Below are 25,236 nucleotides of genomic sequence, written 5' to 3'. Positions count from 1 at the left end.
CAATGAATATTCAATAATATCGCTCAAAAAAAGCGAAGAAACATTGATAGTACTTCACCACAGCTAAATAAGACTGAAGTAAACACGAAATTCTGTCATATTTCTCGTAAGCAATTGCTCACACTGAATTTTCAACAAAGCAATTTTAACCCAAATCATATTCAAAATTTAACGTATTTAGTGTTAAAATCTTCCAAAAAGAACAAATATTTAAATAGAATTCATTATTCATCAAATATTGGAATAAAGTTCCATAATTTTAATCAATTTATTTTGAATGTCTACTTTTATCCTCAAAGTGGCCAAAATAAGAAACTGGACAAAATTATGAGCCTTTCCCCTAAATATGTTTAGAAATAAATGTTTATAAAATGTAACTTCAAAAAGCCCATTGCCCTTGGTAGTAGGGGAAAATGTGATAATTAATAATCTCATTTTGAATAAGTTTCCTTGGATTATAAATAATCTAATATCGTTTAATTAAATAATCTTCAATAAGTGTATTTAGCAAGTAACAGAAACTTCTCCAGTAAAAAATAAATTATTTTTCACCAAAAGTAACACGTCACGAATGAGATCATCGATGGATTTCCCACTTACCTGGCTCAAAAAGTCCTTGTGATTGCTAAGCTGTTGAGCACGAGGACCTTGATTGATTTCATAGGGACCATTTCACTAGACGTGGGTCATTTGTCTTTAATCTCTACCCACTCACCCCATCAGCACCTTCCCACATTTTGGTCAATTTTGTTTCGAGGTATGACGGAATTACTGTACAATCACGTTGTTGGGCAGCTAATGGGGTGGTTTCTGGGAATTATACGACCAAGTCGGTGGTTTACTTTTCATGCTGTTGTGATTTATTTGTGTGTCTTGAAAAGAAATTATTTCACACTCTTTAGGTATGAGGACTAAAAGAAAATAATACACCCGAATTCGATAGAAATCTAAGCAAAAACTTTTTTTTTTTTTGGTCTAACATTTTCTTTGTCGACGGAGCTTTTTTGTCTGCTGAGCATTTTTATTGTTGGTTAATCAGGAAAAAAGAAAAAGAAAATTTCCCTGTATTAATCAATAATTTATTAAATAATGTTGCGCACAAGTGAATTAACCCATAAATAGGTTAGTATTATATTTTCTCCCTCGATGGTACTCTCTGGAAAATTACACTGAAAATATCAATGCAGCTAAGAGGATGATAAATGAGAATGAATTTAGAATTTTCCCACTGCCACTGCATGGCCATTCTTCTTCCTCATGCGATCTGTTATGGAGAAGAAAAGAATTAACAGATAGAGAGAAATTGCCAGAAGATTTGCTTTTGCATGAATACAATGCATGATGAAAAAAAAGAAGAAATGATCGGATGATTAAGATTTCAACGTGCGTAAAAGCTTTTAAAATCCACAAACACACAAACATCAGAAAATTGCATGGGACTTGCTATTAAAAAGTAAAAACTACCGAGATTTTAAATATACAAAAGGGGGCCAAGTGAAAAACTATTCGCGAAATGCTTGAACTTGTGACTTTGATATTACTCCTTGAAAATATGCTTCATATTAATTGCTTAGGCAAAAGTCGTTAGCTTTATTCAATTCAATTCGATTTATTCATGAGATAAGAATCTTACAGATTTATTAAAGCAGTTGGCACAGTTTTTCTTTTGTTACCGAATCGCAACAAATTTGAACCGATTAATAAATCAAAAATGAATTACAATTGAGGCGCTCGGAGCAAAAAAACTCTAAGTTATATGCATTTCCCTATTAAAATAGCGTTTTTTTTTGCTCTGAGCTCATTCATTCATTCTAAATCGAAGATTTAGAAAATTTAAAAATTTATTAAATGAAAATTTAAAAGCTTTTGATTAAGAATCGGTTGAAATGGATAAGTCAGAGCTCTCTGAAAATATACAGAACACGGACTTTGTGATGTAGAGACCCAGGATTCGCGATTTACATACCAAACACGTCTAAAAAAAATTAAAAATAATTATATTATTTAAAATAAATTTAAGCCTGGGATCGAACAACCTTTAAAAGAATCCAACTTGTTTTAATTGATTAAGAACAAAACCGTTAATTTTTAACTAAAAAAAAAGGTTAATTGGGAGTTAAATTGTGGTAATATGGAAGTAATACACCTTAAATATTCATTAACATATTTAAAAATCTTATTATGAGTTTTTGATATCCAAAAAGCATATTTTCGTAAAGATTAGATTTAGAGCAATTAGGAATCTTATGGGCTAGACACATTTATGACTTAAACCGAGAGATTGCTTAACGTAATTAATTAAAATAATGATTTGACTACCAGTAGTTTCCCATCGGCCAAAGCCAAGAGGCAGATTAGTCAGTATTTTGATTATGATTACGTTAAGCCGTGTCTCAGCTTAAGTCGTAAGTGTGCTTAAGGCATTAGGTTATGCTATTTAAAATCCTCATAAATCCCGTAAAAATCGATTACAGAATCTTGAACCGTTTAATTCCGGCAAGGAATTTGGTGAGCCGATTGCAGGAAAACGATTTTATAATCAAAACAGACCCTTAACCCTTTAACGACGAGATAGTTTTCACTGACCGAAAATCAGCAATAAAAATGAAACCAATAAACAAAACTTGTCAAACGTCTTACATCAAACCTTCGAAAAGCCAACAGAATCTAATTTGGTGTATTTTTTGACTCTATGAACGATAGAGACAAAAATAGCTAAAAATTTTAAGTAATTTTTCTGACGATACCAATAACTGATAATTTTCATTCTAATGAAAAATATTATGACTGAGTATTGTTGTTTCTTTTTCCAAAACGGTTTTACTTAAAAAAACTGTAAGTATAAAAAATAAATAAAATCAATTTTCAATATGAGAATTTAAAAATTCGTCATTTTTTAGCTTAATAATTTACTATACAGCAAATAGCTGGAGACTTACAAAAAATATCCTACATTCCTTCAACCTTCTACTTCACAATTACGTGTAAACATAAGAAAAGAATAAGTTTAGGTGGTCAGGAAAAATTATTTTCTTTATGGGACACCGGTGTTCCAATTGTCCTTAAAGGGTTAAAACAAAAAAAGAGTTTCTTGCCAAAATTTCTAGCCCTAAAAAAAAACCCTAATCGATATCATTTACCGTTTCGACTTTAGCTCTGGTAATGGCTAGAAGGACGGACAGACGGCTAGAATCAAATTTTACAAAATTATATAAAAATATAATTCCTCAAAGGCGTGGGAAAGGGGTGAAGGACGAAAATAAATTGATAATCAAAAATTGATGGATTGTTATTCTCTCTATCGTTCTAGAGTTCGAGCAACAAAAACATGCTAATAAGAGCTCTTTTGAGACATGACCTTTCCAATCATCTTTCCAAGGTAACGCACGAAGTATTCACAGAACATAAAATATGAAGCACACTGAGAAAGTAAATGAATATACAAAAAAAAAACGAAATAGAATCACAATTTACACAGAACTAACAGAAAAGAAAAATAGCAAGAATAGTAAACAAGAGAATAGGAGGAAATTTACGCAAACAATTAAAATATATATACAAGGAATTACTGTATTGCCGCTGTTGAGGAATTATCTGATTTATTAACATAAAAAATCAGGGATTTTCTAGACACAACCACAATAAAAACTTCAAAGGACACATCAGGATATCACCATGAGTAGTGTCCGTAGAGATTATCTGTTAAATTAATTTGTCTGGGTGTTGGATAAAAAAGTGAAATATAAAAAGGTGTTTAGTATTTTATGTTTCTTCATTGCAGCATATACAGGTGTATGGATATCGGGGAGGATGGGGAGGGGGTATCAAAAATTGCCGTGACATTGAGCTCAACACCACACAAGGAATAATTACGCCACTCCGATGACTCCACAAGCAAGTCGTCCGCCGGCGTTGCCAGTCTTTCTGGAGTCTGCATTGTTTCCACGGCCGAGATCATCCTCGGCTTCATGGACAACCACTGCCCGTCCGATGACACTGTTCAGACCATTGAGACTGATCACGTGGTCGCTGAAGGAGGTGAAGGCACGTCCGTTCTGATCAGCCTGGACATTGCCCAAATCGCCGCGGTGACGGATTTCGTCATTGGGAGCTCCATGGTGCAACTGAAAGTAGCGACATTATTACTTTTAATACATCATCATTTATTTTAATACATCAAAATTGCAAAATAAGTTTTTCACTGCAATACAACTTAATTTTACTGTTCTTTACACTGAAAATTTTATGAAAAGGAGTCAAATACTTGGTGAGGTCAGTGTTTCAAAGTCAGCAATTGTCGTATTCGCAAAACAAGTATTAGAATAAAACATGGCTTAATTCTTTCTCTTACCATAGTAAAACAAAATGAATAAATGGTAAATGACTGTTTGGCTCTGGGGGGTCACCAACGCTAAGACGACGGTGGACACAAACATTGCTTTCTAACAAATCTTTATATTTTTGTACATGTATTTTTAGCTTTCAAGAGAACCTGATCAGAAGCATTGTTTCCTTTTAAATAAACAAATTAATAAAAACAAAAATAAAAAATAAAGAAATATTAAATGCTATAAGGACTAGGATTAGAACTAAGATCATAATTTTCTAAAATCCTACACAAACCTAACATTTCACTTTTCATACTTAACTGGAAAGTTAACATTATCAAAACAGAAATAATTCTTTTTTTATTGTTCATTTATGACATTAAAACGTGTTAAGTTGTATAAAAATATTTATAATGAAAAAACTACAATGAAAAAGACTGTAAAACAAATTTGACTCGAAGGGCATGAAATTAGTGTAACCATGTAATTTAGTACTAATTGGAGAACATAAATATAAAAACTAAGTTTATTTTTATTATTTATTATGGTTGCATAAATACAGCACTTTTTAGCAAAAGACTTATGGCATAGTCTCAAATCTCTCAAATAGTTCGCTTATGTTTGTATTTTGAACAGATTTTTCAAAACTCCAGATGACAGTGAGTCAGATAAATATGTCTAGATTTTATTAAATTGTCTTTCGAATATCAAACACATAATTCCAGAAAATGTAGTTAATAGAGATAGCAAAGCGTCTCAGCTTAACGAAGTGCTCGAACTCACGAGCTGAGCTCTCCGTGTTTTAATTTTTCGCTTGCTTTTTGGATGCATACCAATTATTCGATTAAATTGATCCACAAATTAAAAAAAAATCCGAAATAAAAAATTTCTTAAGAAAACCACATTTTAGAATATTTTAGGATAAGTAACAAGCTTTCGAACTAATAAAAAAGTAAATCCAGGAAAGGTATACCATTTACGGGTGCATTACCGAATCATTACCGATTAGTCCGATACAGCCGTGTTGAAAATTTAAAGATCTTTCAAAAAAATCCAAATTTAAGCATATCGGTTGAAAAATAACAGTCCAAAATGGTTTAGCTGTGATCTTCGAAAAATCGATATCGAAATGTTTTTCGAAAAACTACTAAAAACTGTCAATAAATATTTATAATATTCGAAATATTTGCTCAATATTCGCAACATTCTTTTAATATTCATTATTTTATTAAAATAGATCAGGCTTTATAAATAATGTTGCGAATTCGCGAATATTTATATATTTTATTAAGACTAAATTATCATATCTTAAAACAATGAATGTGTGGTATATATTATGCGATCTTAGAAATATCTTGAAAAAATTGTTTTTCTGTTAGATTAAGAGCTCTAAGACAATTGATAATTTTAAAATTAGAAATCTTCATAAGAGGATATCAATCAGTGTAAAAATGTTGATTTAAAGACTTAGAATAGGAGTCAGAATTGAACAGCTCATCATGTTACGGTGTTTTTCAATTTGAATATTTTAAATCGAACCCTCCCTGTTCCAATTTTACGAAATCTTTTTGGAGAGTTAAGAAAGAACTAAGAATTGCTAGAGATACTTGGCAATGAATAGTCTTAATCGGTCCACGTCTTGTGTAATTTGTTATGCGTTTGGCTTTCAGATAATAAGGATAAAGAAGTGTGAAAGAGATATAGAACATTAAGGCGAGAGAACCCGATATAAGAGACCCTAGCACAAATAATTTAGAAAAAGCTGAGATTTAAAGCTTAAAGCTTGATCTCAAAATCGATAAGTGGTTAGCAAACTATTTAATTTGTTGTATTTAAGAAAAGTTTAAAAAGTTTTAACATTTAAAAATTAAATATCATCATTGAAGAATCCCAATCAGCTCACAAATTACAAGCGAATTCTTATCTTAACGATTAATTAAAAAAAAAATAAACTGAAAGATTTATCTCAGAATTGGGAACCACTTTTTTTTGATTAACATGCACAAAGATCACTATTATTACTTCAATTGTACTTAATATAAATTACGGTCGAAACATAGAACTTTATTTAGCTTTGAAATAGTTTTATGAGTCATATCGAAAAAGCACTGACCACACAACAATATTCCTTTAACAATTCGCTTAGTAACAGACACGCAATAACTCCCTATTCAAATTTCACTTCCCCTAAATTAATAAATTCACTGAAATCTAGCAAGAATTTCTCACCTTATCTGGATTGAAGTGACTGCCTGTAGAACCGCATCCACCTGAGAGATCTCCCCTCTCGTGAATGTGGAAACCATGAGGTCCTGGTGGGAGTCCTTCAATGGAAATCTCCACGAAGGTGGGTTCAGTGCAGGAAGGCTGGGAAAATGTAATATTTCCTCGGACTGTATCCGATTGGCTAAGCACAGCAATTGCCCTCAGGGGTTTATTTTCCTGGCAGAAAGTAAGGCACAGAGATAATTATAGGTTGTCTGTTTTGCACGTGCTGGAAGAGAGATTGACATCAATCAACTAACCGGAGCACCAGCCACGAAGGCGCCAATGAAAAGAATCGTTCCGACAACGTGGAGGTACTTCATCTCTGGGCAGTTGAGAGATTACTGGATGGGATGTCGCGTGGTGATAGTCAGAGTGACTGGATTACAACACTACTGAAATTGAAGTGATACACATTGAGAGAGACATGCATAAATATTCATTTGGAGTGGAGGCACATTAAGTGGGTCAGGGAGTTAAAGCCTGTCATCCACCTTCGTGATTGTCGTCGACGTCAAGAGTAATACGAATAAGACAGAGAGCATAATTTGTCTTCACCCAGATCAACTATTCTGCCCCCTTGTCCCCATCAAAAGCTCACGGTATCACTCGCTCAAGAGCAGATTGAGATGATTAATGGACGGGAATACACTCAATTGACTTGACCTTTGACTCGTTCTCTTTGCGGGATTTCTCTACAAAATTAACACGAGAACGATTCCACCGATTCCACCCCAAGAAGCATTTTCTTCTCCATATCGTGTGGTATAGGGGGTCTCTAACTCTAACCCCTGAGAGTGGGATAAGAGTGGTCACTGAGAGAAATCCGAAAAAGTCAAAATAACATTCCGGAAATGTTAATTTTACCCTGCAGTAGTGATTCAAAATCGGTGTAAATATTACCCTTTTTAGGTGTATTATGGGTTAAAGTTACTCTTTTTTCATGTTGGTTTTACCCTCAAGAGGTGTAAAATTATCATTAAAAAAGTTAATATATTTTTACACCCGAAAAGTGTTAAAGTTATGACGAAAAAAAGTTAATCGTAGCCTCTTTTTTTCTCAGTGGTAGAATGCATGCTCTACACTGAGAAAAAAAGAGGCTGCGATTAACTTTTTTTCGTCATAACTTTAACACTTTTTGGGTGTAAAAATATGTCAAAATTTTTTAATGTCAATTTTACACCTTTCAAAAAAAACATCAACATGAAATCAACATGAAAGAAGGGCAACTTTAACCCATAATACACCTAAAAAGGGTCATATTTACACCGTTTTCGGATCAATACTGCAGGGTAAAATTAACATTTACGGAATGTTATTTTAGCTTTTTCGAATTTCTCTCAGTGTATGATAAAAATATCCCGGATTTGATTGCTTAAACTCATTTGAACAATGTACTAGAAATACTTAAGATATATTTTTCATATTTTAGACTTATCTCCTGAAGTATTCAAAATTTTTACACTAAACCATTTAAAACACTATTTTTATATAGTGTAAGTGCATAAGAAAAGAATTTGTCACTCAAAATTCAAATCAGGAAAGAAATTGAAGGAAAATATTATCAAAATCGACGCAATGTCAAACTTTCCATGCACAACTTTGGGCAAAATATTCACAGCTAACATATTTTTCCATCTCTCTGGCTATTTTTTCAGGTATTTAATGATTAAAGTAACTAAAACCCTTTCCCGAAAGCAATTTGGATAAAAATTACACAAAAAAATATCCACAATCGTCTAGTTTTCATTTGGTGTACGTTATGTACGAGTACGTTAAAGTCCTCGCAGACTTTACTTCCGTTTAAGCATTTTTTTGTTTGTTAAGAAATTTGGGGACACTTGTAAGCAACAAAACACAAAATGTTCTATATATGTTTCTCTTAGAAGTCAATTCTAAAACTTTTAAAGTTTATGGTTCTCCGAGCTAGCCATTTTGCTTCTTGGGTAGCTTTTTTTCATCAATCTGACCACCTCAATTCATCTTACCGCGTCAATTAATGGAATAATTATGTGCCAACCACCACGCATATAAAATTTTAATTTCTTCTTGTGGTGACATTTGCTTGGTCTCTTGACTCTCCCTCGAGTTGAACAACCTGAATCTCGAATGTGCAAGAGAAACACCTTTTACTTTTATTTCCCTCTAGCCATATGCATAATTTATTAAATGATGAATTCATTCATTAAATATACTAATAGCTTTACTTAATATTTTCCCAAGCATATTTTCCAGCAGCTTGGATTAAGTTGAGGAAGTATCATCAATTACTATGTATTTCTCGTTTCTTATCAACAATTTGCTACTTTCCCATATCACTCTCGAAGGTGTTTGATTATATGAGAACTCTATTGATTGTTGAGTATTATCTTAACACGAGGTATGAAACACGTACAAGATAATTTCTATGCTCCAGTATTTGATTAAATTTCATTGAATGTGGTCACTGAAATGTATAAAAAAGGTATATGGTTGTGATTTTTAGAATATTTTTTATTGACTTAGAAGTGGTTTTACGGAAACTTCAACTGGACTTCTAAAAAAGAAAATTCCTAATGGATAAAACCGATAAGACGGAGAAGCAGGTAATTGTTTATTCTTATCAGTCATCTCACTACAATTGCTTTTTTACTGAGTTGGTGGAAAGAAAAAATCATTATTCTTGAAGTAATGGCACCATTAAAAAATCTGCAAAAAAAACATAATTCTTTTTTTAACTTTCGTTCTCAAATGTTTCTTAAGGAAGAATCATATTAATCGTTGAATTCTCACCGATAGTGCTTTCCCATCGGTTTATGGAAGTTTATGCGTTCTTATCATTGGCACTTCTTCTATACGTTTTTTTATTTTACTGAAGTTTTCGTTTCGATTAAGGTAAAGTGCCTTCATGTCGACCGGTTCCTCAATTCGACCGGTAGAGTTATTTATTCAATTTACTTATATTTGGACTAATATTTAGCGTATGATCTAATATTAATAGGTCAATTATTTTTTAAATAAATACGAATCAGTGAAAATTTTACAGACATTCACCATCAAACATTCAAATATTGACCCAACGATCGAGTCGATGAACCGGTCGATCCGAGGGCACTTTACCTTAATTTTCTTCAATTTCTTTAATAAAATTTCTTAAAAAAGAGTTTTAAGTTTTAATCATTGTAAATTTGTCTAAAAAATTAAAAAGAAATGTGAGAATTTCCTAAACGATAAGGAAGATAAGTGCTCTCCCTTCGAACGTTCATGCCTTCGAATAATGTGAATTTCTTTTGTTTTTCGTAAGAGATTTACACTAAATTACCACGGAATTATCAACAGTTGATGATAAGCCAATTAATATTTAATAGAACTGTGTAAGTCTCTTAGGAAAACTAAAAGAAAATTGACATTATTCAAAGACATGAACGTTCGAAAGTAGAGTACTTTCCCCTAACGGTCAATGTGTTTCCACCTTTATATAAAATTCTCATAATGACATAATATTGTTCTACAAAAGTTACAGTGGTTTTTTTTAGATAAGCTCTTACTTAGAAATATTTCCTGCATTGCAGACAAAGTTTATCATACTTTCAATTTCTCTTTTGTACATAATCTTCTTTATTCTTCTTAAGAAAGTTTCAGGATATTTTCTTCATTGTGGATTCTATACAATATTTTATTCAAATTACTTTTATATTTATTTTGGTGTCGTTAGTGAGTCCAACTAAAAACATCCGAAATTCTTTCTTTTTACTACTTTCGCTTTCATTGATCGTTAACATATGACCAATGTTATTTTAGAGGTCGTAAAATGATCTTGTTTGTCAGAGTTTTTATGTAAATCTAGTACGAAAAAAATCTCTAATCTTCTCTCCAATGGTCAAATTTTGCAAAAAGACCAGTTTTGCGCTTATAAAGTTGATTGCCTTTGAAATATGGTAACAAATAAATAATATTCTGGTAATAAATGACAAATTCAATTGTATAATGTAGTATTATTCGGGGACGCAATCAGGTTTTTGGGTTAAAAAGTGGGACTGATTCATATGTTTATTATTTGGTCAAGAGATTATTTTCGAATATAAATTTATATAAGATTTATGACATATTTTAACATTTATTTTAAAATTTGTAAGAAAATTTTCGTGAACTTCTTGACAAAGAGTTTAAGAATTAAAAATTAGGAATAGTGAGCATCACTACCACAGAAGAATGTGGAAGGATATTGCAATTGAAACACTTTTATCTTTTTAAATAACTCAATCGGCTTTTTCGAGATAAAACTAATGAAAAACGATAAAAATAATGAATAAAGGTTTCCATTCAACTCATACAAATTAATTTTGCAAAAGTGTGCTTTCTTCTTAAAAGTTGAATTTAGAGAGTAAGGATTCACTCCGAAATAATTTTATTAATTTCGGACTCTCAGAACGAACTTCTGAGCGCGATTCTTGATCATCAATATTCAATTCACAATCGAATTCACTTCGAGTTCACCTATGAAGAATCTTCCGCTACCAAAAGCTTATCTGAGCTTGTCACTGGTTTATCCCTCTCAATCACTGACCAACTGGCTGACCTCAACAAATAAGTAAGCATAAGGCTTTCACCTGAGACACTTTTTATATTGCAATAAAAAATGTCACGATTGTTTATCTTCAAAAATCCAGAAAGGTCAAATAATCATTTAAGATTGTTTGTTTTCATTGACAAATCGAATCATTAGCCAAGAAAATAAACTCAGTGCAAAAAAAAACTTCATTGAACCCCTGTATTTAAAATATTAAGCAATATTGATGCAAAAGTTCTTGATTTTGACCTTATCATACAATCATTTTTTACCTTGCACGGAAAATTTCCTACACACCTTGCTTTTATTGGAATTCTTTTAAAGAAATCATACTATACTTTGTAATTATAGGTTATTGCAAAATAATTTATGAGATGGACTGAAAATGATTATTTTTAATCTTTTTTATTTAGCATATTGACTATAAATAGCACGATTAAGAATTGGATAATTTTTACTGCAATTTTCATCAACAAGTGACGTACACAGCAATTCCAGCTAATGATAATTTCGCAAATGAATATAAATTTAGAGTACCTCGATATTTATAGGAGAGGACTGTACATGTACACTGTACTCATTCAATCATTGTGACAAAACAAAGCCTGTCATCGTACCTTGTCTGATTATCTAAATCTACCAGTTCCATTACCGGTAATGATGGAAATTTATTTTTTATCAATACTCTTGCTCAAAGCTTATGAGAGAGTACTTTTGTTTAATCCATCGATTTTGGATTATGCACGGTTTTGAATGTTTATCTTTGAAGAGGTCAACTATTAACATGAATTTAAAATTTTGATATAACAAAGGGTATTCTACCATTTGATCGTGAGACTATTGGTAATCTTAGAATACAAACCTCTTTTTTTCCTTAGAGCTTTAGATTTTTTTGGTATGTCTAAATACTTTTAGCTGAGATTCTTTACAATCCCAAATTGTGGTTCGAGGTGAAATTTGACCCTGTCAGATCGGGCCTAAATTTTATTTACAAGTTGTGACACTCACGGATTACGAATTACGTGTGCTGAAAATTAATTTTCGGGTTTTAGGGTTCGTTTTCTCTCCAGGAATGGTTATATGGTGGATGGGACGAATCGGGGCGAGTCGGCCACAAAAATCCTTTTCTAGCTCATATCGACTAGTCAGAATATAAGTCGAATAAGTCAATTTTTTGCAAAGTTCGATTTTTTCGGTTTTCGAGTGCTCCTTGACACTCTCTACCGTCCCTGTAAGTATTATACCGGAAAGTTAATTATTCCCAAAGTTATAGGAGTTTCAAATGTTAAAAGTCCTATACTTGGCATGTACAATCTCGGCTTGCAATCGCTCTTTTGTAAAGTTGGCCATTCTATTCAAAGTTTGGGCCGGATCTGACGAGGTCGGATTTTACCTCCAACCACAAAGATTGTAAAGGATCTCAGCTAAAAAAAACTATATAGATTTAGATGTTGCAAAAATTAACACTTTGTGTTTGTACATTTTCGATCCTCGCATTAATTTCTTATTAATGCGTTCGGAGTCAATTGTGTAAAAGTTCAAGTGAGCACATTTCTCAACCGATTCAAGCAAGTTTGGTTTCATTTGAAAAGTACATAGGGTAAAGTGATACAAGTTGGACATAGTGTTACAAGTTGGACAATTCGCCGGTACAAGTTGGACATGGTTTTTTTCTTGATAAATACAGTACAAAATTGCTTTCAAGCATAAGGAACCAAATTATAAAACTAACGCATTAAAAATATACAAATAAAAATGAAGTAGGGGAGATGGGGCAAAAAGTCAAAAAATCGAAAAATTCAATATCTTCCAAGGTAGAAAAGATAGCGGTTCAATTTTTTTCCTATAGACAGCCTCCATAGACCTTTTTCAATATCGTAAGTTTCTTAGAATTCGAATAAGGAATTTAGAAAATAAAAAATATCGAAATATTTAGCAATATTTTTGAAATATTTTCCTTGCAGAAGATAACAATTATTACCTACTTATTTTTCAAAATTGATGCACTGCTGAATATTTTCTAAATAATTTGGATTTTTTGAATACGAATCCGGTATCTATTTTAGAATTTCACAAAGGTTCTTTCTCTAGAAATTCTTTTATTAAAAATGGCCACTTGGGGTAAAAAGTAACAAAAGGTAGAGCAAAAAGTAACAAAAAGCGAAGCAATTTCTGATGTCTCACAGCGAAAAGAAACGTCATTATCATGTCTCGCCGCTTGTTGTTTGCATTGGTCAAACGATTTGCAGTCTTTTGTGTGTTTTTTCTAAAATAGCTTGAAAAGCGCTTTTCTCGTTTTCTCACTTTTCTCACAGAAAAAACGGTGTCTTACAATGGTGTAGATGAATAAATTTTCCATGAAAATATGTCCTCTAGGTATTTTTTCAAATATATGGAAGCCTGTAATGAAGCGAATCAAAATATGATAATATCCAATGTCTGGTACTATTTGCCCCAGCATTTTTGAGAATAGTCACAAAATTACCTTTTAGAAATCGGTCTGATAAACGTATTTCCTTACAAAATAGAGGAATATTACTTTCTCAAAGTTGTAGAACGGTAAATTTCTTATAAAACTGCGCTAATTAGAAATTTTTGAATCGCTCGAGTAGCTTGTAAAAAAGTAAAATATCCTTTTTGTGACTTTTTGCCCCAATCTCCCCTACTAAATTTATCAAGAAAAAAGCCCTGTCCAAATTCTACCGTTGTCCAGCTTGTATCACTTTACCCTAGAGAATAAAAAGAGGTCAATAATTGTCAAAAGGAGTGGTTAACCCAAGGTGTTCAATTTGGACTGTACCAACTTGAACAATTGTATGCGATATTATGTCCTTTCGTGAATAAGAGACAAAAAAGTTGTCGAAAAGTTCGAATACCCTACACATGGAGCTTTTCTAAACTTAAGTCTACATAGAACAAAATTGCCCACAACAACCATGTAGGAGGAAGAGCGAATTTTCGGACGACTTAAACTTCGGACATCTTAATTTTTTTCTATGATCGTAATGGATTTGACTCCTGGCTCTTTTCAGAAAATTTGAGGCATTGAACTATTTATTAAAATGTAATATTAAAATGAATCAAATTCATTAAAAAACATATTGAAAAAATGAGATGTTCGAAGCTTGTATCCTCCGAAGGTAGCGCACCTTCCCCGAATAAGAAAAAATAATATTACATGTCTAGGAAAGCTGATTTATGAGAAAGCCTAGTTTCTCTATCGAACTACTCTCTTTGAATTTTTATTACAATTTTATTATTTTGAGCGTATCAAACTTTGTATCAAATAAAAGTCACAAGCTCGAGCATTCTGCGAAGTTTCGTTCATTTGTCACTGATTTTTTTTTGAGGAATTTGGGAATCTAATCACGAACTTTCACTAACAGCTTTTCGATAAAATATTTGTGTATTAATGTGCTTTGTGTCTCATTTTACTAACGGACAATTATTTGTTCCTCGTGGTACTTCCACTGACCAATTATCTCACTATTATCATGTTCTAGCTGTAATTTGGGGTAGAGGAAAAAAGTGTCCAAAGATAATTGCATTCTCATTAAGAGTCAGTAGTGTATGTCTCTTGTTCACAATTCGTGACTTTCAGCAGTATCGTTAGCATTTTTCACATGATAAATCCACTAAGAATAATTTTAAAATGAGAAATTTATTTGTTAATGACCCAATAAGTGAAAATGGGTTAATAGAATTCTCCCTTAATTTTTCATCATCTCCCGCGCTATCTTATCACTCATGCACTGAAGTGAGTGAGAAAAATAGACACAATTTAGACTTTTATTTGTTTGCAAACAAACTGAGAAAGTAATTTTCCGTGTTTTGATGGTAAAGAACTTACCGTGGTTTTTAGGGGGAAACGCCTTTTTTCTTTACAATTCTTTAAATTTGTGTATCACTAAAATGTCTGTTCACTGGCAGAGAAATTCACGTAGGATCCACTCGATGACTGAATGTGATCTGACCAACGTGAAATTGCCTCCAACAGTAGATTCCTCATATTTTTCTTCACCACATAGATATCCAACATTTACTAGTAGAATACTTGTGTACTTACAGTGGATATAATTCGATTACATAAATTACACAAACATTCACACAAGACACGTTTTTTTCTTCCACCACCACTGTCCAAATATATGTATATAATATACTTTATCTTGAATGGAAAAAATCAAGAATTGAACAATGAGATAGAAGAGATTTTTGTCTATGATGTTTGAGATGGGGAGATTCCTAATTTTAATTTATGTGACCGGCACAATTAATTAATTTAATGAACGTTTCGTGTTTGAGGTAAATCAACACGTTGGTTTCTTAAGGAAAAACACCAAAGAATAACAAACTTTCAAGGCTTCTTCTTCACCACAAAATTATATTTGATGTGTTGTATCTATTCTTATAATATATATATTGCCTAGGAGTGATACAGAGGAAGTGATAGAGAGCTTTGCAAATCAATTTTATCATTATTTGTTTACTGAAGAAAAGAAACAACGACGGGAGGTGCTAAATATACTTGTTGCGTCCAAGTGAGGCAGTGTGCAGAGCATTTGACTGATCTCCATTGAAGGGTGTCATGCCTCGATGGGGTCTCTTGCTAGCCCTCTTCTTGTCCAATTCCGTCAGTGCACCCTCCACCGTCTGCAAACTCTGTGCCCGCTGAAGCGACAACCTTAGGGGTTTCTTTGGTGGCAATGGCCTCAAGGGCTTCGAACCCAAGGGTTCTGACGTATAGTCCACATCCCTCTGTTGCCCACCACAGTCTGAGTCAAAATCCAGGCTCTTGACACTCCTGAGATCATGGGTTCTCTGGTGGTTTAAGTGGTTCTGGTGTCCATTGACTTTGCGTGTCAAACTTTCCAGTTTCCGATCAGTACTGCAAAAAGAAACCAGTGGTCTTAGATCAGCTTATGTCAGATTTTCACAGCTAGGAAATTCTATATTTGAGAAAGGTAATGCTTGAAGTTTAAGCGTGTAATGCCGGCTTCAGACTGGAGGTTTAGCTCAGACCCCTAAGGCCTCAAAAATCTAAATAACAAGCAATTTTAATGATTTTTCAAAACCTAATGGATAATTTGCCCTTAATTCAATGTATGGAGAAATGAATGGCCAAAAGTACTTACACAGCCGAAAAAAGTAAGCTCTTTTAGCCACATCCGATTTTCATTTAATTTGTTATAAAATTTTATTAAAGATGATATCACAATAAAATTTAGTTAATTAAGAAATGGACTTTCATTGATTGATATGAAATAATGCAAAACAATTTCTCTTTTACATTAACAAGTTTCTTAAGAATCCCATGTTTTTTTAGTGATTATTTATCTTGTCGAGAATTTCTTTCAATAACAATTAATCAATAATAATTAATCAAGTCGATACAAAATCAAATATGGTTTTCTGATTCGTTAGATTAGAGGTCACGAAATAAGACCCATTTTCCTCTTCTAAATAAGCTCATAATTGCCTTACAATGTGATTTTACTTTAGGTGGCCAAAAGGGCTGACTCTACCCTATAAAGGAATTAGAGAAGTTAAGCCAGATGGCTAAGCCTTAAGTCTATAGCCCGTATAAGAAAGCCTTCAGACCTAATATGGCTCCTTGGAAATCACAAGGGGCTAGCTCAGTTTTTTTCGATTTTGAAATTTTAATGCACTTAGAAAGAGACTTTAACAAATTTTCAGATGATATAATTCACTAAATTTCGGTATTATAAATGTTTTCCAAAATTTTGCTCTTTTGGATTGCTAACGCAATTTTGTTTGAAGTAAAAAGGGCGTAAAATAGATTTTTTGTTCAAAGTTTCGTGAAGCAAGGGACTAACTCAAACAAGTTGATCCCTTGCCACTCTAATATGTACTAGGAAAATTTGCTCATAATTTAGAATTTAACCCTTTAAGAACGATTGGAACACCGGTGTCCCATAAATAAAATAATTTTTTCTAACTACCTAAAGTTAATTTTTTCTAATGTTTGTGCATAATTGTAAAGCAGAAGGTTGAAGGGATCTATAATATTTTTTGCAAGACTCTAGCTACTTGCTATGTAGTTTATATTTAAGCTCAAAAATGACGATTTTTTAAATTCTGAAATTCATAATTGATTATATTTATTTTTTGTACTTCCAATTATTTTAAGCAAATCCCTTTTGGCAATAAAATCTACAATACTCATACGTAATATTTTTCATTAAAACGTAAATTATTATTCATCGGTATTGTCATAAAATTTACCTAAATTTTTGGGCTATTTTTGTCCCTATCGCTCGTAGAGGCAAAAAATACACAGAATCAGACTTTGTTGGACTTTCCAATGTTAGATGTAAGACTTATCAATGATTATGTTTACCAGTTTCATATTTATTGTTAATTTTCGGTCCGTAAAAAATGTCTCGTCCTTAATTAGAATGACAAAGAGCCAACTTAGAAGAAAACATAGTTCGAAAGGAAAAACTATGAAGTTTCGATGTTAATATTATTGCTCAAATCAATAGAAAAGAAATAAATTGTTTTAGTTTGGACATTTTGAGGTAATCATATTTACAATAAATTAAATCTTTCATGCTGTCTCCTGGGAAAATGGCTCAGAGTGAGTTGACCCCTTGTAATTTCCAAGGAGCGATATGCTGGACAGACCTAGGGCTTAAGCTGAGAAACGGCTTAACGTCATTATGCTCAAAATATTGATTAGACTATGCGTTTCCATCGGTTTCCTACTAAGTCGTCTCTCGGCTTAAGCCATATGTCTGTCTAGGGCATAAGGTTGTTTTAATTATTAAATAATTAAGGCTTATCTGCCTTAATTTTTTACCTGGCGATTTTTTTGGGAAAACGTTTACTTATAGGATTCTATATTAAGGCTAATTTGACGGCTCAGAGTAATACACGAACAACTCGAAATTTAACAAAACTCGGTTTTTTCATTTTTTTTACATTCTCAACTTTTCCTTTGAATAATAATTAATTGAAAGTTAATTATTCTCAAAATTTTAAGCTTTTTAAATCTAAATAATCCTGTTTAGCTTGAAATTACTCTCCTGTAAAATTTTCTTTTTGCGAGTTATTTGAAACATATTTTAAGGCAACGAATTGACCTTGTATTTAAAAAAGTACTTCAATTTATGATCGTTTAGTAATTTAAGGTTTTCGGTAATGGGAATAAACTTTAATTTTATATCAAGCAAGATTTTTGGGAAATTCTGAATTAGGATTAGATATTAAGTACAAATTCTATTAGGTTTACTATATTATTTGTTACTTGGAATTCAAGATATTCCGGAACAATATTATACCTCCAGTCTTAAATCTGTAATAGGGTTCAATTGGTTAGAGGTCCTTTGGATAAATTGTACATTTATTCTCGAGGATCCGACTGAGTTTATTTAAACTCTTAAGCGGTCTTCAGACCAGAGGTTTAGCTCTGTTGCCGAAGCTCTCAGAATTCTAAATAGCAACCAATTTTATTATTTTTTCAGAATCTAAAAGGTCATTTGTCCTTAATAATACAATCCTAAGTTTAATTTAAGTTAAGCCATATGGCTAATACGGGCTTCAGACCTAAGGCTAAGCCATAGACTTAACTTCTTTAATATCTTATCGGTCCAGATTTTTTTTGGAAAATTTTGACTTAGGATTGGATTATTAAAGGCAAATGACCTATTACATTTTGAAAAATCAATAAAATCGGTTGCTGTTTAAGGATTTGCGACCCTCGAGAACTGGGCTAAACCTCTAGTCTGAAAACGGTCTAAGCTTTGGGTCTGAAACCCGTATTCGGGCCTTTATTAGTTTTTTCTCTAACTTATAAAAAAATATAAATTTTGGAATATATCATCAAAATCGGTTTGATACAATAAATTGCATAGGACTAAAGAAAATAAATCTTGTTTTCATTTAAAATTTTAGAAAATGATCGACAATAAGTTCCGATAAAATCACGGTAGTTGAAATGCTAACAATTTTTAAAAGATTTTTGAAACAAATATTTCAAGAACAAATCCGATGTGATATAATTAATTCAGTGGGGATTCTGTGAAGTAGTTAGAAAAACAGAAAATCATTCAGAAAAACTCCTTAACCTTTTCCAAAAAGGAACAATGATTTTTCCTGAGTAATTTTATTGTGTTCTTTACAATTTCCGGTTACCCCATTGAGTTTGGAAAGGATAATTTTTAGATACTGTATTCGGGATCTTGGAGACCTAATTCCTACCGTTCTTAAGATTCTATTCGATTTTATTTCAAGTTTCGTATCAATTAAAGTAGATGCGTGGTATTGCACTTTAAATCAAATGAAACATCCCGACTAGAACACCTTGTTATTCTTCTCTGTGAACTATTGCGCCTAAAAGCCTGCAATGTGCTCAACATACCTTGCAGATTTGCTGGTGTACTCATGAAGATGATCCCCACTTCGTGAAATATGCTGATGATGCCCATGGCAAGTAGCAATCCGACTGGATCTCTGAGCGTATCTCTCCCGACGTGCCTCGTCGATATCTCTCTTTGATGACACATTGCTAGTAAGAGACACTGTGGAAGTGGACAAATTCTTCCTGACATTCTCATCACCATTCACATGGCCATTGGTGGCGGAGTCTTTGACGATGGTTGTCTTCGTGACGTGAGTGGCTTTGGACAACTGAGCCACAGACGGTGGACTTTTGGTGGGTTTCCCATCAACGATTGTCGTAATGAAGTTGCCACGCTGGAAGATCTCAGGCTTGTCCGGTACTTTGGGATTAGGTGATGAGATACTAATACTCGTAACATGAGCATTGTTCGTTGGTGATGAGCGAGACTCTTTATTCTCCTGCAATTCCTTAACCTGGTCCTCCAAATAAGAGATGCGATGCTGCAGCCGCATGTTGTCCTCCTGACTCTGAAGCAACTGCTGCTGAGCAAAAGGCATGGCTCTCTGACGGATAACTACCAGCTGACATCGACTGGTATTTCCAATCAATCTCTGGAGTTCCTCACGGGTTCTTCCACTGAGAATCTTTCCATTCACTTCAATGATTCTATCTCCGCGATAGAGACCCTCACCTTCAAGTGCCCATTCAATCCACATGCCCGGACAGTCGTTCCTGGACGTCGCTGCCCAGCGACCAACAGTCACGTGGACTGCATGGAGACTTAAGTTAGTGCCATTCTGGAGGATGCTGTAAATGGAATTGGCTTCAGGTTTTGATTTCTCCAGCCGTGACTGAAGAGCCTGGATTTCTTCCACGAGAGACAGCAGTTGAAGCTCTTCCCGTCCAAGAGCATATTCCAACTCTGCCTGGCGTATCCTTACATCGATATTGCTGGAAAATTTTAAAAAATCTGAATCAGTTGAGGAATTATAATTCAGTTGCGGCACTAAAAACAATGGCGATAAAAAAACGTTCAGTAAAAATAATCAATTTTGGCGCTCATTAGTTGATTAATTTCCGGTTTGGTCTTTTTAATTTTTTTTTTTTTGGAATTTCAAGCCATGTCAAATCAGCCTAGTCTTGGATCAGAAGTACCTACGCATAGACGGATTTAACCTTCGGCCTTTAAAAATAATTAGCAGAAAAATAATTTTGGATCATTATTAGCATATATCGAAATATCTATGGAACGTATGTATATAATTTGGAAAAGATTGTATTGCTCATTAGCAATTACCAAAGAAAATATTATTTTTTTTTAGCGATTTTGAGAATCTAATGTACTCAGAAGAATGAAATAAAAAATCAAGCAATACGTAAGCAAGTAAATTATTAACTGGTTAGGATTGAGTCATGACTTATGAACTATATTACGCATACTGTATTAAAATTTCGAAATTCTGAAATTTTTATGGTCAATTTTTAAAGACAAAATACGCAAAAATTAGCACTTAAAAATTAAATTTGGTTAGTAATGGTTTTGATCAAGAAAACTTCAAGAAATCAAAATTCATGACCTTTTCTTCCTCAATCCTTTTGCATATATCTATTCTACTCTATCGTACTCTTCTTCTTCTTTTAAATATCACACCATATTGAATTTAGTTCAATCTAATTTGAGGTGCGAGAGACAGGAATAGATATGTATATTCAAAGTGTTTAAGAAAGAAAGAAATGTGAATTTTGATTTCATGAAACTTTCCTATTCTGATAGGTGTGCTGGAGGCATAAAATATAATATTTAATTATAGTCAATAAAAACACCTAAATCTAATTTTATCTAATCTAATTTTATACAATTAGTATCCAAAATGGTTACAGATGAAATAAAAACCTCTTTATTTTCCCTTTTCCAAAAACTTTTACAATGGTTTTACTCCTTTTAGAATTCTAAAGCATCGATCAAATTTAGGTTTTTTTAAGAAACATTTTTTAATAGCTCATTTTTTAATAGTGTTATTTTTAAGTTTTTTTTTCAAAATTTCCTTTAAAAGTCACTTATTCTGATTATGTTGAATTTTTCACCCCTTGTGACCAATCAAAAACTCACAGTAATTTATTTTATTAGTTAATTTTTAAATCTTCCTGGGCACCATGATTTTAATACTAAACCTACCAAGACCCGGTCAGATTGACCGGTTTAAAATTAACAGAAATTTAAACGGTACAATGTCACTATCAAACTTTATGAATTTCTTAAAATATGCATGTAATATATTTTTCAGTGCTTAAATTTTAATTTTTTGCTCCTTTCCAAGACTAATTTGTTGAGTATCTTACCCTACCGCGGTTTGACATTTGACAGAAAAACGACCAAAAACGGTAGGTAGGTTTAGTGGTTAAAACTTTTAAAATAGGAATAAGAAAAAACTATGTTACTCTTTGGAAGACACATTTGTTTAAGATTTTTATGAATTATTTTGTCAAATTATACACAAAAATTTCAAATTAAACTTTTAAAATACCTAATCTTTTTATTAATCTTTTTAAACCATATTCAAATGCCCTTGTAGTCACTGGATTATCCGTAAGTCCTAGAATTAAAGCAAAGCTTGCGAAAAGCAGGGATGCAATACAAAGTCACCCCGAGCGTACAAAGTCACTCACATCTACGGATACATTTAACTTATAAAAATACATTTTTCCTTAAAATTTTCCAGAAAATGTAATTACACTTAACATTGAAAAATTTTCTAAAAAAATTACAATAATAAGACAAATTTGTTGACATCTGTACTAATCGTTTTGCAAAAATGAATAATAAAATTTGATTTTGTTCATATCAGAAAGATATTTAAGGTTATGTACTAAATTGTGAAGAAACCGGTGAGCGTCGGGGATATAGGGCAGCTCAGAAAAACAACGATTCTTCCCAAAGCTTTCGGCTTAGTCTCCAAGCCTTCCTCAGTGGCTGCGCCGGAAAGAGAATTTCTTTATTTTCTTTTTCTTTTGAAATAATTCTTCCACTTACTCAAATCTAACAATTCCTTGCTTTGTCATATGGTCTAGGAATGCACAGGGCATTGAATTTTGAGGGAACTTTACTTTAATTTCCAATATTTTAATAATTTTGTGGCACTTGAAAATATCTTAGCTTCACTCTTTTTGGTCTTCTTTGTGAGAAATAGTTCAAAGTTCAAATGAATACTAGTTTTTTCTGAAATGGACGTTGAGAGATTTGAATTTTAATATTTCTTATGTACTAAAAATGTATTAAGAAAAAATATTATTTTCTGGAAAGCCTTAACAAACATAAGGAAATATCATAACAATTTTATGTTTTTTTAGTAATTTATTTTTTGAATTAATATTGCAACTTGAGATTTTTTTGATTTGATATGAGTATATTTCATTTACGGTTTCACTTAGGAGGACAGGGGTACCTTTGAATTAGGATTCATTTGAAATAGGACATTTTTTTCAATTTTAAGATGGAACTCCAATTTGATGATTTTAAGTGGATCCATTTCCACTTAAAACAGGAGAAAAACCGTATTTCAGAGGTGTTCCCATTTTAACTCTTTAAGGACGATTGTGACCCAAAAATGAAATTTTTCCTACGGCCTTCTAAAGTTGTATTTTGCTTTAAAGAGTTAGAAAAATGATTTTTTCTGACCCCCAATTTTTGACCTTCTCGTCCTTAAAGGGTTATAAGTACCCCACTTCCCTTTTTAACAAGCGATATTACATCATACACAATTTATTATCATTTAATAAGTAAAGGAATATTTCTAAAAGAGCTTAAGATACTGTTTCTTTTATAAGAACATATTTTCTTATAATTACTTTAGTATAGCATTCACACCAATTATTGTGAGATAATGCCTCTGACAGAGATTTATTATTTTTTTTTAAGTTTCCGTGATCTATGCTATGACATGACATTCCCCCTTTAAGAATTCTTATAAAATACTTTAGTGCATTTTACAGATATTAGGTGAAATAACTTTAAAAGAGGTAAATAAAAACTGAGATTTTGGTCTCAATATGGAAATATCCAAAAATGGATATACAAAATATTACACACTTTACCACTGTCTGCGCGTGTATGTTATCTCTGGAATTTCTGTAGCTTTTATCGAAAGTCGTGCTGTTACTGCAATTTTATTAAAATCATCTCATTTATGGCAGTTAACCGTCAAGTTTTCACTACATTTGAGCTTCCTACAAAATACTTTTACCATATCAAAATCTCACTGAAATGGAGGTGTTCGTGATGAAAAATTTTCACCGTTAATTAGGGATTAAAGAAGACACCTCTATAAACGGTGGGAGATTTATCATATAGCAATTTTAGAGCATTATTGGGTTAGTGTCCGTGTGAGAGAATTTATAGTTGTGGCTGTTTAATTGCCTTGGGAAAGGATGGAGGAATTTGAAAATGAGCAACAGTTAAGTGCCAAGATTGATGTCCCGTTGTGCATATGATGGACAAGGTGGTTTACTTACTCTGTGATATCGAGTTTATCCAAAGCAGACTTGAGGTTTCTAATGGCGATCTTCTTGTTCTCTGCATCAATTTTGAGCCTGTGAAGTCTCTGCTCAGCAGCTGGACGTTCATTCTCCTCTAGAGGTGTTCCACACGGCCGTGGTAACTTTCCCAGTCCCAGTTGCATCCTCAGACTCTGGATGATGGCCTCTCTGTCCTGCAGGGCTGATCGTACTTCTTTCGCGGGGGCAGATTCTGGTCTTGGGGATGATCTAACGGATGAACTTCCACCAAGAGATGTTCCTTTGCGTCTTCTTGGCGTGCTTCCGCTCAGTGATACTTCGATACTGGCCATCTACACAAAAATATTCCGATCAATATGGAATCATTCTGAAGATCTCTTCGGGCCAAGACTGTGTCAATGACCCGTTAACTCTTCTCTTGATTACCCAGAATAATTGACAAGATGAAACCCAAGGGAGATGGAAGTCGTCAGAGAGAAGATGAAAAAAGAAAAGAAGACAACTTTTAAGAGTGTCAAAGCCGAAAAGAAAGAAATTCTCTAAATTTGATGGTAATCTGGTGGGAGTGTCATCAATATAACACGCAGAGCTAAGGAGGAAGACAAAGCTAAGGTCATCAATGGACAACAAGATACTCTATGTGTGTGGGGAAAAGTTGATGAAAATCTCTTGGAGAGAAAGACATTCCATTGGAATAATTTAACAGTCACCACATGCAATTTAAGAGATGCTAAAAACTGGTTTAACCAATTGTGGAGGTTTTAATCACAAGTCTCGTCTCCTTGGGTTTTCAATTACTCAGACGTATCACCAGAGTAATCGATGTCTGGACATGGGTTGAAAGGAAAAAAAAAGAAGTCATCTTACAAACGTTCCTCAATCTGCATGGCAAATCAGTGAATATTTCTCCAACAACGCATGAACTTTTTGACTTCAATGGCTATTTTTCAACACTTCTTAGACGTTGACAACTCACATTGCGGTTTTCTCATTAGAACTGATGAAATATCGTACATAACATAAGAAATTGTCGCATGTACTACCATTTCGACGTTATCCAAAAAAAGATTAAAAAAAAGTATTATACCAGTCGTTAATCAAAATAATTATATATTCATGCAATAAAATGTCATACTTGTAACTTTATATCAAAACATTTATTTTGAACATCGCAATGACTATTTCATAATAGGAAAAATTTTAAATTTCTGTATATT

General features: G+C 32.8%; 2 protein-coding genes and 1 long non-coding RNA gene across 5 annotated transcripts in view; 1 reads left to right on the top strand and 2 right to left on the bottom strand.

Annotated features, from left to right (window-relative positions):
- Positions 1–1,057: 1,057 nt before the first annotated feature.
- Positions 1,058–15,135, bottom strand: LOC129802513 (uncharacterized). 2 transcript variants are annotated; one of them, XM_055848414.1, is made up of 5 exons: positions 14,993–15,135; positions 6,854–6,988; positions 6,558–6,770; positions 3,874–4,124; positions 1,058–1,264 (listed from the first exon to the last, which is right to left on the bottom strand). In XM_055848414.1, exons 2-5 carry the CDS (start codon positions 6,914–6,916, stop codon positions 1,165–1,167), a joined length of 627 nt encoding a protein of 208 aa, XP_055704389.1. In that variant the 5' UTR covers positions 6,917–6,988; positions 14,993–15,135; the 3' UTR covers positions 1,058–1,164. The 2 variants fall into 2 exon arrangements, with proteins under 2 accessions (XP_055704389.1, XP_055704390.1); XM_055848415.1 differs by having other exon boundaries at positions 6,854–6,985.
- Positions 9,008–22,036, top strand: LOC129802522 (uncharacterized). The gene is made up of 2 exons (XR_008751806.1): positions 9,008–9,178; positions 19,533–22,036. It is a non-coding gene; the product is annotated as an uncharacterized LOC129802522 (long non-coding RNA).
- LOC129802483 (uncharacterized) overlaps positions 15,507–25,236 on the bottom strand; it is a 34,385-nt gene continuing 24,655 nt past the window's right edge. The window contains exons 3-5 of one of the 2 annotated variants that reach the window (XM_055848356.1): positions 24,017–24,351; positions 19,526–20,458; positions 15,507–16,030 (exon numbers count right to left, since the gene is read on the bottom strand). In XM_055848356.1, the coding sequence (XP_055704331.1) occupies positions 15,661–16,030; positions 19,526–20,458; positions 24,017–24,351 (1,638 nt within the window). In that variant the 3' untranslated portion in view covers positions 15,507–15,660. The remainder of the gene's footprint in view (positions 16,031–19,525; positions 20,459–24,016; positions 24,352–25,236) is intronic. The other variant, XM_055848357.1, reaches the window with a different exon arrangement.

The sequence above is a fragment of the Phlebotomus papatasi genome, chromosome 2, assembly GCF_024763615.1.
Source record: "Phlebotomus papatasi isolate M1 chromosome 2, Ppap_2.1, whole genome shotgun sequence".
In the NCBI taxonomy this organism is placed as follows: domain Eukaryota; kingdom Metazoa; phylum Arthropoda; class Insecta; order Diptera; family Psychodidae; genus Phlebotomus; species Phlebotomus papatasi.
This window is presented reverse-complemented; position numbering and strand designations above follow the sequence as displayed.

Excerpts from the sequence above, each read along its gene's own strand:
- LOC129802513 (XM_055848414.1), bottom strand. The coding sequence starts at position 6,916 with ATGAAGTACCTCCACGTTGTCGGAACGATTCTTTTCATTGGCGCCTTC. Across the intron at positions 4,125-6,557 it reads GTCACTTCAATCCAGATAAG|TTGCACCATGGAGCTCCCAA; the intron begins GTGAGAAATTCT and ends CGCTACTTTCAG. Across the intron at positions 1,265-3,873 it reads TGTGGAGTCATCGGAGTGGC|ATCGCATGAGGAAGAAGAAT; the intron begins GTAATTATTCCT and ends TCTCCATAACAG.